The 12,141-nt window shown below is 48.0% G+C and overlaps 1 protein-coding gene across 1 annotated transcript; it reads left to right on the plus strand.

The window, feature by feature from the left end:
- Positions 1-443: 443 nt before the first annotated feature.
- Positions 444-12,063, plus strand: ano5b (anoctamin 5b; the record flags this gene model as incomplete). The annotated part of the gene is given in 19 exon segments (XM_067248900.1): positions 444-551; positions 2,302-2,370; positions 2,729-2,827; positions 3,062-3,247; positions 3,398-3,517; positions 3,915-4,030; positions 4,390-4,524; positions 4,725-4,830; positions 5,441-5,501; positions 6,008-6,159; positions 6,444-6,518; positions 6,615-6,843; positions 6,992-7,170; positions 7,467-7,564; positions 7,782-7,912; positions 8,101-8,306; positions 8,551-8,753; positions 9,002-9,107; positions 9,714-12,063. Coding segments are annotated over 19 exon segments (2,604 nt in total), but the record flags the coding sequence as incomplete, so codon positions are not given.
- Positions 12,064-12,141: the final 78 nt, after the last annotated feature.

Here is a 12,141-nt window from a genome sequence, read left to right on the forward strand (position 1 = left end):
CATGGTATTGCATGGCTCTTTGAATTAAAGAGCTCGCTATGGTAGGAGTTCATATTTAGATGGTGAACAGTAAGGCCAAAACAACATCATTTCAGACTCTGGTTCTGTACTGAAAGTCCACTTGTGCACCCTAGTCTTGGCTAAGTTTAGTATAATAACAGGCCTGGCCTTTACCAGTCACTGGAGTGAGTCCAAAAGTCACTGCCCTGTGTTTGCTGGGGTTGCTTCAAAATAACTATGATCTCGCCTCCGCTCGCTTTATAAACACACAGAACTTTCAGACCAAATCAAACATTCATGTAACTTGAATTTGTGATTGTGTGTTAGTGTTCCAGTGGTGTGTGTTTGCTTTCCAGCGTGTATTTGTTTACGTGTGCTAGGGTTAGTGTGTGTGTATGTGCTAGTTGTGTTAGTAACATGTGATAACTGTGCCTACCCTGCAGACAGACAATCTGAATCAGAACAAGGACACAGTGTTCTTCAGGGACGGAGTTCGCAGGATCGACTTTGTCCTGTCCTACGTCGACGACAAGGACGGAGAGAAGAAGCAGGTGAATATACATGGAATCCACCGTCACACTAGTGTCACAACTGATGGTGACCCACCATCCAGGCACTCATCCCCCTCTGACACTTCCAACACTGCATCACCATGCTGGGCCTCTAACTGAGTTGTTCCTACACACGAGCGGGACATCGGATACTTTATCGGGACATGAGATACTGCTCATGATTAATACATGTGCTGTTGTGTACATGCTTGTTTACGTCTGCCCGTTCCAAGAACCAGCGACTAAATAGTTAACCGGAGGTCTAATTTAGCTAATACACCAACACACAAAGAGACAGACAGCCCTGTGTGTACACAGAGACCCACGGCACACAGACTAGAGTGGAAATAAAATCACCCTCTTGACTCTGACAGAGTTCATATAAACATATATATAACCCAGGGACAGGCCTCAGTCAGGGTAGCTGCTGGTGCATAGAACAGTCTGCTGACCTGAAAGAGATAGAAATCGGGCCGGGGCTAAACTGTAGTCTCTGTATAAATAGAGTGTCTGTCTAGGAAAAGTACACAATATAGTAATTTCCCATCAAGGGATGACTGCAACTGGGAACACCCCACCCACCCACCCCACCACATCCATAGAGCAGGCCCAACAGGCTACCTCCCTTCCTCTCTTTCTTTCCGAAACCTCTTGAAAGGAAACTACAGAACGTTCTGTGTGGATTGCAGTTGTGTGATTAGATCTGAGATTCAAAGCTCAAGCACAGCAAGAAGACTCAGCTCTGTGTCATGTGATGCCAAGTGACTCACGTGCAGGGCGGAGTGAGGGCGGCAAGGAGGAAGTGGTTGACAGGAAGTTGTCTTGAAACGCGCTATTGCGTTAGTTTGACTGGTTCAGCTGATGTTGGCTTGATCACATGACCAGGCTTTTCAACCTGGTGTTAACCTGGTTCCTGGGAACCATTGCAAAACCACCTCAAAGGCCAGGTGACTGAACTGCAAGAACAACCATCAGTCTCAAAGTATTGAAAGAGCAATTCATGAAACGACTCAAGGAACTCACAAAGATACAATCATGTGGGTCAGTGGGGGGTACGAGAGTAGCTAGCTAAACATGTAAGGTGTTTGAAGGGATAGAAAACAAAAGGCCAGCGCTGCCACACTATCAAAGGGTGTTGAGTGGAGCGAGCTCTTCCTGAGGTAGGGGAAGCCAGGGAGCGTGACCTGTCCCCGGTGTACCCAGCAGCACTGGCGACCTCCTCACCTCCCCTCACCTCCCCTCACCTCCCCTCACCACCCCTCACCTCCCCTCACAGACCATGCAGCACGGCACACAGGGAGGCGGGGTGACTGGCTGGAGACAGTTAACTGTAGCAGGAGAAGGAATGAAGATAGGATGGAAGAAGAGAGAGAGATACAGTGACAGATTGCCTGGACCCAGAGGGCAATGCATATGTTTGCCTTGGCACTTAATTTACATGCAGTCATTTAGCAGACGCTTTTATCCAAAGCGAATTACAAGAAAGAGCAAAAGGTGCATAGGTCAATGATCATAAACAACGAGATGAAAACAATGTGGGTAGCCAAAACATGAAGCATACATTGTGAAAATCAAATATTAACCAATGGGTAGAACCAGAAGAGCATGTAGTTAAACAAGTTACAATTAAACTACATGATCTTCGAAAGTGCTAGAGTGTACCTGGAGGAAAGCAAGCAACAATAATATAATTCACAGCAAGTACAAGTTATAAGTGTGTGTGTGTGTGTCTTTGTGTGTGTGTGCGTAGGAGAGAAGGAAGGAGTTTGAGGCCAACCTCCTCAAGGCAGGGCTGGAGCTGGAGACTGAGGATAAATCGGTAAGCAACTCAACTGTAATGTTCTGGCGCCCCCGAGTGGGGACAGTGTGCAGGTACAGCCCTTTCCCCTAAAACACCTTTAAAGGGGAGGGCCACTCATAAACTCGTCATCTCCGCAGTTACTAAACTAATCTGATTGAATTTGTATAGCCCTTGCTTCGCTTATGCTCAAAGACACCACCAAATGTGTGTCATCATAATCCTACTGAAGCTTGTGTTGGTTGGAACCTAAGAGATCCCTAACACGATCTTTATCACTCTCTTACTCTCTCTCTCTCCCTCTCTTCCTTCCTCCCTCCCCCCGTATTTTCCTCTCTCCCTGTCTCGCTCCCTCCCTGTTCCCTCTCTCCCTCCCCAGGACTCTGATGATGGTAAGACGTACTTCCTGAAGGTCCACGCTCCGTGGGAGGTCCTGGCCACGTACGCAGACGTGCTGAAGATCAAGGTCCCCTTCAAGGTAGCCCTGTTCACGTCCACACCAGGGCTCTCCTCCATGGTGTACAGCCAGCATTCATGTTCACGCCACAGAAGGTCACCATTTCATTTCCTTTAGGATTTCATTCATTTCATTTCGCCCATTTCATTTAGGAAATCAAATGCCACAGTGGTCTTCAACACAATTACACATTTGTCCATCCATGTTTAGATGTTTATTTCAGATGATTGTTGAACTTGTGACCCCCCCCCCCAGGCCAGCGACATCCTCCACACCCAGGAAGTTCCCCTGGAGTGGCTGTCCCGCCCCTTCCGCCTGCCGGAGAGGGTGATGCGCCCCGAGCCGGACTACTTCACCTCGAACTTCGACAAGGGCAAGATCGACTTCTTCCTCATCAACGACAAGGACACCTTCTTCCCTCCTTCCACGAGGAACAGAATAGTGAGTACTGCGACGGCGTCCACGTGGAAGGTCAGAGGTCGGGGGTGTTTTCCACAAACACTATCTGCCCCTCCTCCACTTCCCTCTCTCTCTCTCTCTCTCTGTCCAATTGCTTTGTTTTGTCAACCAGTGATGTCACTTCCTGTCCAGGTGTACTACATCCTGGCCCGCTGTCCGTACTACAAGGAGGACCGCAAGGAGAAGGACAAGAAGGGGATCAAGCGGTTACTTAGCAACGGGACTTACACTTCCGCCTTCCCGCTTCATGATGTAATAAAGAAACTTTTCTGACCTGAACTTCTATTTCTACTTTTCTTCTATGTTGACTTTTCAGCCCTTTTTTTTAGCAGACACTTATGTAAACCACCTCACAATTTGTAAGTTACAGTTTGTCATGAGTAAGTGAACTAACTATTCCAGTCATCATCTGTAAAGTCTTCTGAATAAGAACAAGTGGCATAAGCAGTCCCCTTCCTCCCATGCACTCAAACATATTCTTATCAGGAAGGAAATGTGACCAAGACATTGCAAACTGTGTTAGGGGTCTTTTGGAATACAAAACTTCACAAAGCTACGTTTATGAACTGCTGTGTTAGGGGTCTTTTGGAATACAAAACTTCACAAAGCTACGTTTATGAACTGCTACCTTCCTTTCCTGTGTTCCCAGTGTCGATACTGGAAGAGGGCGAGGAACCCGGAGTGTGAGAGTGAGAGATACAACCTGTACAGACACTGGGCCGGGTTCCTCAGCTTCTACAAAGAGCAGCCTCTCAACCTCATCAGGTGACACAGCATCACAGGGGTCACCGGAGGGCTGGATCTGACCTGAGGTCAGATTGACAGAAGAAGTACTACCATGGGTTTGTTTAGCCATGCACTGAGTCAGTGTATGGCACCCATCTCCTCAGAGAACTGTGCTAATCTGCAGATCTATAGCAGGTGATTCAACTCAGGTGGCTCAGTGCCTGGGTGGAACCAAAATCATGGTAGAACTTCTACTTTCTGGACCTGGATGCTTCCAGCTCTCCATCTAACCTCCATCGTGACTTAGTTACTCATCCAGTTTAAAAGAATGGACCATGTGTCAAGAGAAAGCTCCCCTCTGAACCCACACTGCTGTTATCCGTCTATGCTGCCCACAGGAAGTACTATGGGGAGAAGATTGGTATCTACTTTGCGTGGCTGGGTTTCTACACGGAGATGCTGTTCTTTGCTGCGGTGATGGGCGTCATCTGCTTCACCTATGGAGTCCTGAGCTACGACGACAACATGTCCAGGTTAGAACCACCAGGGGGCAGAGTTGAGCAGCTTTTCAACTGCAAGGGATCATTTCCCACAACAGACTGGCTTTCTCATTGTCTCTCTTTCTCAAACACACACACACACAGCATAAAGAGACTATATATATACACACAATCCAGTGATACTGGAGGTCTGTAAAATTGTTTTTTTACTAGTGCTGTTCCTGTCGCCCCAGTAAAGAGATCTGTGATGCAGACATTGGAGGCAGTATAGTGATGTGTCCTCTCTGTGATAAGAAGTGCAGCTACTGGAAACTCAACTCTACCTGCCTGTCCTCCTGGGTAAGACCACATGCCCCACTTACCTCACAGGCCCTCACCCCCTTTCCTCACCACCCTCATCCTTTTCTCTCACCCCTCCCTGTGGAAGCAGCACATCTCACCCTTGTAACTTCCCCCCTCCCCCCTCCCACATCACACTTTACTCTCACCCTCCTCCTCCTCCCCTCTCCTATATTCCTCACCTCTTTCAAACTCCCTAGATGCGATCAAACTGTCAAATCAATTAGCAGGTTGATTGGATGTTTTATTGAACAGTGTGTGTGTGTGTGTGTGGGGGGGGGGGGGATCAATATGAATGATTCCCAGTCCTGATATTATATTAATACAATTTCGGCATCAATAATCATACAATATTCAGCATATAATTCTATTTGTTTGTGCTCTAAATGAATAGCCCATGTATTTGCCTTCTACATTTTATCCATATTGCTCAGGACAACTCTGGTAGAAGTCATTGTTGGAACCGGACCTGTCAATCAAACAAAGCCCATAGAGACAGTGCATGCTGAGCCTGCAGTATGTCTCGCTCCCTGTTGCCAAGCCACAGCGTGTCACTTCCTCCGGGTTGCTAAGAAACTCACCCTGCTGTCCTCCTTGTTCTCTCTTCCAGCAATCCCATCTGTTTGACAACGAGGGAACGGTGTTCTTTGCCATCTTTATGGGGATCTGGGGTGAGTGTGTGTGTGTGTGTGTGTGTGTGTGTGTGTCTGCTTCCCTGTCTGGGAAAGAGTTGAACCTGTTTAAGAGAGAGGAGGCAGCCTGCTCTGGGAGGCAGGCAGATGGCTGCTGGGAAGACTGCTGAACAGCACAGACTGGAGACTCCTCCTGGTCCCTAGTGAAGCGCTGAAGCCTTCCCAGAGCAGCCCCACAGAGTATACTCTTTAATCAGGACGCAGGCTGAGTCTCCTCCAGGCTGTTAAATGAGTGTAACTGGCCTGTTCTGATGCCCCCCTCCCCCTCATCATAGAGAGTGTGAGCCCAGCTCTGCAGGGAGGATACTAACCTGTGTACTGTATCGTGTGTGTTGTGTGTGTGTGTGTGTGTGTGTGTGTGTGTGTGTGTGTGTGTGTGTGTGTGTGTGTGTGTGTGTGTGTGTGTGTGTGTGTGTGTGTGTGTGTGTGTGTGTGTGTGTGTGTGTGTGTGTGTGTGTGTGTGTGTGTGTGTGGGTGTGGGTTAGTGACCCTGTTCCTGGAGTTCTGGAAGCGGCGACAGGCCCGGCTGGAGTATGAGTGGGACCTGGTGGATTTTGAGGAGGAGCAGCAACAGCTGATGATCCGGCCCGAGTTTGAGATCAAGTGCACCGGCCGCAGGCTCAACCGGATCACCCAGGTACCAGCAGTCCTCCTAACCAGGCCACGGCCTATCGCTCCCACAGGGGTCTAGTCTGCATGTGCTGTATGCCCACGAGGACCACCCATATGCCCACTATCAAATGATGGCTTGGTACATAGTCAGTAAGCCCACTACTAAATAGAATAGACTGAATAGACTTTATTGAATAAACTGTTTATGTTCAACTGCTTTAATGTGATTGCATGTGAGGATATTTGCATGCTCCATTTCTGCAACAGTGGGTTTGGACTGCGTTTTAACTGAACTTCTTGTTTGGACAGGAAATGGAACCATATCTCCCTGCCACCAGCAAGTGTGCACGCTTCTGTCTGTCTGGAGCTACTGTCCTCTTCTGGGTAAACTAGTACAATACATGGGACATGGTGTGTGTGTGTTAGATATACCAGCAGTCCTCAGTGAGGTTCCCAGTACATTGTGTGTGTCCTCTCCAGATGTCTCTGATCGTGGCCTGCATCATCGGCGTGATAGCCTATCGTCTGGCGGTGTTTGCGGCCTTCGCCAGCATCATGAAGGACAGCCCCACCAGGAAGATCCAGCTGGTGGGCTCGCTCATCACGCCGCAGCTCGCCACCTCGGTCACCGCCTCCTGCATCAACTTCGTCATCATCATGATCCTCAACTTCTTCTACGAGAGGGTGGCCATCTGGATCACTGACCTCGGTGAGGCCATGTTCCTGGTGTTGTCGCTTCCATTAGATGGGTTTATACAGGGCTTGTCCTTCTACTTGTGGTTCCACTGAATCTAATGTCTTTGATCAACGTAGAATTTTTTTGTGATTGATCTTCTCTCTCTCTCCGTACATCTCAGAGATTCCCAAGACCCATCTGGAGTACGAGAACAAGCTGACCATGAAGATGTTCTTCTTCCAGTTCGTCAACTACTACTCTTCCTGCTTCTACGTGGCCTTCTTCAAGGGCAAGTTTGTGGGTCACCCTGGCAACTACACCTACATGTTTGGGAAGTGGAGCAGACTGAGGAATGAGGAGGTGAGATCTAAACCCAGCTCCACCCTCTGTCATGTTCAGCCCACACCTAGGATAGAGGTCAAAATTCGATTGGAGAAAATCAAATTGGAGAAAATGTTCAATTTCATCATGGATACCCATCAATCAAATGGCTTGGCTGTTGGCTCTGGAAGTCTTCCTAATGTCAATCTTCATTTGTTCGTGACCCCCAGTCTGATTTCATGATAGTGAAATAAGTCTTGAAAGTTTGTCTCATACCTGTGCTGCTGAGAGTAGAGTGCAGGAGGGAGTCGAGGTGACCTGTCTGTGTTCCCCAGTGTGACCCGGGTGGCTGTCTGATCGAGCTGACCACCCAGCTGGTCATCGTCATGGCAGGGAAGCAGCTGTGGGGGAACATCCAGGAAGCCCTGTTGCCGTGAGTCACCCCTGACCCCTGACCCCCTTCCTGCTCACCCCCTCTGTCTGTCTACTATGAAGTATAGACACGTTAAGCTTGGGCATTAACACTAGAGATCACAAGATTATAGATAGGCACGCAAAATACCTTTATTTTAAATGGGCTACTTTCTCTAACCCCTCCCTTCCTTTTCCTACCCCTTTCCCTTCTCCTCCCCTCCTCCCTCCTCCTCCAGTCTGATGCGTAACTGGTGGGGCAGCAGGAAGGCCCGTAACCACCCTGAGCAGCAGTACAGCCGCTGGGAGCAGGACCATGACCTGCTGAACTTCACCCAGCTGGGCCTCTTCTACGAGTACCTGGAGATGGGTGAGGATGGCGCTCCCCCAAGCAGCAGAGGAGTCATGCTCTCACACACTTCCTTCCTTCCTTCACTCCCTCCCTCTCTCCTTAACTCTTTACTTCCCTCGCTTCTCCCTCTCTCCCTCTGCCTCTCCCTACTTTCCTCCCTCCCTGCCTTCCTTCCTTTCTCTCCCTCCTCCCCTCCCAACCTCTAGTCATCCAGTTTGGCTTCATCACCCTGTTCGTGGCCTCCTTCCCCCTGGCTCCTCTCCTGGCTCTGTGCAACAACATCCTGGAGGTGCGCGTGGACGCCTGGAAGTTCACCACCCAGTTCAGACGGCCTGTGGCGGCCAAGGCACGCAACATCGGAGCCTGGCAGGAGATCCTCAACGTGGTGGCCATCTTGTCTGTAGTCACTAACGTAAGTCGATGGCTTGTCGATGGCTTGTCTGTTGTCACTCATTTGAGTGGGGGGTGGCCATCTTGTCTGTAGTCACTAACCTATTTGGGAGGGAGGACAGGACTGGATAATGATGTCCCTCGTGCATCACAGTCTATGACCTCAGTGTTATAATCTCATGGAAACCTGTGCATATTGTAATTTCTCTCTTCTGTCTAATTCTTTTGTCTCCACCCCCCCCCCCCCCCCCCCCCCCCCCTCCCAGGCCTTCATCATGGCCTTCACCTCAGACATGATCCCCCGGCTGGTCTACCTGTACGCCTACCATGAGGGTCACGAGGCATCTATGAGTGGCTACGTCAACAACAGTCTTTCAGTGTACAACATCTCGCAGATCCCCCTGTACAGCCAGCCAGAGGAGGGGGAGAGTCCGGCCTGGTACAACAACCAGACCATAACCACCTGCAGGTACACACACACACATATACATTCACGTCCACAGACCCAGTGCTGAGTGAAGCCTCGTATCAACACTTTCAGGAACCCACAGAGAGCGGCACAAGGTCCCCTTATTGTTGAGTTAATCAGGGTTTCCATCACCAGCTGCGTTTGGGTACCTGCGTTCATTGGAAAAAGAAAATGAAGGGTGTTGACACAGTGGTTTGGTGAGAACATTTGTGTTTGTTGACTTTGAGTTCTTGTGTGTGTTTGTTCAGGTATAGAGACTATCGCTACCCTCCCGGACACCCCAAGCAGTACACACACACCATGCAGTTCTGGCACATTCTGGCCGCCAAGCTAGCCTTTATCATCATAATGGAGGTAAGACACAACAAGGTAAAGCCTAACATAATGTGCTGTGGGAGATTGTTTGGTATAGTGTGTGTGGTGACAAAGTGTCCTTAGTCGGTCAATCAATAAGCAATTATGCAGGTAGGTTAGTAAATAAGTCTTGACCAATCCTGTTATACCTCCATACACCCCTTCTGTAACTACTCCTTTTTTTTCCCTCCCCCGCTCCTGCCCTCCTCTCACTCCTTTACCTCTCCTCCCTCCTCTCCTCTCACTCCTCCTCTCACTCCTTCCTCTCCTCTCGCTCCTGCTCTCCTCTCACTCCTCACTCCTCCCCCGCTCCTGCCCTCCTCTCACTCCTTCACCTCTCCTCTCTCCTCTAACTCCTCCCCTGCTCCTGCCCTCCTCTCCTCTCACTCCTCCCCCGCTCCTGCCCTCCTCTCACTCCTTCACCTCTCCTCTCTCCTCTAACTCCTCCCCTGCTCCTGCCCTCCTCTCCTCTAACTCCTCCCCTGCTCCTGCCCTCCTCTCCTCTAACTCCTCCCCTGCTCCTGCCCTCCTCTCCTCTCACTCCTCCCCCTCTCCTCCCTCCTCTCCTCTCACTCCTCCCCCTCTCCTCCCTCCTCTTCACCCCAGCACGTGGTGTTTGTGGTCAAGTTCTTCGTGGCGTGGATGATCCCTGACGTGCCGTCGGAGGTGAAGGCCCGGATCAAGCGGGAGCGCTACCTGATCCAGGAGTACCTGCACAACTACGAGGTGGAGAAGCTGAAGATCCAGTTGAGCCAGAGCTTCATCATCGACCCCCCGTCCCATCTCAGCTCCACCACAGACAAGTGTGAAGTGCTGTCCGAGTGCCTGTAGCCCCCCCCCCCTCGCTAATTACTCCTTGCCCTTTGACCCACCCCCCACCCCAATGCGTGATCAGTAAAGGACTTCCCTAATAAGGTTAACGGTATATTAACGGTATATATTCTATTCACTTTTTCTCATTTCGTTTTCATTTTTTTACATTTTGTTTCTTCTGTAAAACGATTGTGAAGTAGCTGCCAAACTTGAATCCTATATTAGGACCTGCTTTGAGGCAGCATCCTCACTTCAGTTTCGATTTATTTGAGAATGATTCCTGGGGCTTTTTAAATGAGTGCAATCACGCGAAGCATTTGCTGATCGTGGCCGGCAGTAAGCCTGGTGAAGTACAGTATGTGCCAATTAGATAAGTCTGCCTGTCTGAAATAATTCGATGATGATGATTCAGTGGTTTGATAAAAAAGATTTTGTGTTCTCCATATCATAACTGCATCATAAATGATGTAATCATTTAACGTATGATTTTAAATATAAATTAAGTTCAGCAGAGACTGCCTTTGAAGAGCAAAATGCTTTGGCTTTCTTAGCATCTGCCGTGCACTTTGACCTAGAAAAACTAATTAGAATGTAATATCTTAAATATGAAATCCCTTTATTGGCCTCCAAATGGTAGCTACAGCATGCAATGGGTTTGAATCGAGCTATAGGTGGGCGACAGTAATGCAATGCGTGCAATGTTTAGAAAAAAGTGGCTTTCAAAACTGTAAGTAAAGAAGCAGTGACTTCAGCTTGGGGAAAGAGACAACAATGTTGGAAGGATGTGCTGCTGTATGGACTTCTAGAGCCAAAGGGATGGGGTATTGTCAGTGGACCTCAAACTGGGGGGTGGTGGGGTGGTTGCAGGTGTTTATCAGTTTTGAAAAGGGATCCTGACTGAAATAATTTGAGAACCACAGAGTACCGTTTTCTCCCTCTGGGTTCTGCCATAGTGAATGTATGCTACTTCAAAAGTGTTGAAGTGTAGACCCACTCACTGCCATAGTGGATAGGATGTTTGCTCTCTGGTTTACACTCCAAGCCTTGAGGGTTGTTTATCTTAATGGGACCAAAATATACTTTTGAAATTGTCATGACTTCAACATTGACATGTTGAAGGTAGGCATATACACTCATACATATCTGTCCTGTCTTAATTAGTCAGACCACTCATCCTAAACAAGCAACAGTCAATGTGTCTACTGCTAGTCTTTGAAGTTCACCATCCTTACCAGGTGTATCTGTCAGTGGACTGTTCAGTCCAGACTTGAAAATAGGAGGGCAATATGATACTGTTTGCTTTTCAACACAGAAACCTTATTGAATATTTTTCTAATTGCAGTTAAGACATGATTAGATTGCTGAAAAATTATAATAAATGTGTTCAAGATTCCTGCATTTCTGGTCGGCAGACAGGAAGTGAACTGTTCATGTGAGTGTGCTCCAGCATATCAAGGAATCTCCAGATTAAAGGCAGACTTGACAGTGGGAGTTGTGGTTTGTAAGTTAGCTTGTTGTACATATTGTTTTTGTAAAGTACACTATATGAAGTTAATGCAACTATATAACATGAATACAATTCACCTTATAATTTATTGCTCAGAAACACAATCAGTTTATCCATATGCTTAAGTCCACCATTTACATATGTCAAATAAATGAATACTAAGCTTAGCAGCTCCATTGTTTTAGCTAAAACACGGCTGGAATACGGCTTGTGACACTGCTACATGTCTTCTATCTCAGGTTAACCATTCTTCCAGTGTCTGACACACACACCTCTCAGCCATATGCAGACAGACATGCTTGGGAGGGGAGAGGTTGTATCTGTGAGGAGGCAAATACAGGACCAACTGACCAATGCCTTAAACATCTGTTTTTTCAGCAGCTTCTCATATATACTGCAATGTCACTTTCTTGTAATGTTTTTAAAAGCATGTTCGTCATATCGTTTCATGATCACTAACACTTTCTCTCTACTTCGCATCGTATGTATGTGATGTGTATTGTCTTGCTTAAAGGTGCATGCATTGCTAGATTGTGCTCGTTTGTCTAGTCCCATTGAAGACAAATATTATTAACGTCAGCACTCAGATGGACAGAGAATGTTGTTTGAATGTTAACAATAAATAAGGAAACATAACCGTTTTTTGTTCTCTTATGTATGAACACGGTACATTTGAAGGCCGCGTCAATACTGATGGCCACCAGATGGTGGTCT

This window comes from Osmerus mordax, chromosome 13 (assembly GCF_038355195.1).
Source record: "Osmerus mordax isolate fOsmMor3 chromosome 13, fOsmMor3.pri, whole genome shotgun sequence".
NCBI lineage: Eukaryota > Metazoa > Chordata > Actinopteri > Osmeriformes > Osmeridae > Osmerus > Osmerus mordax.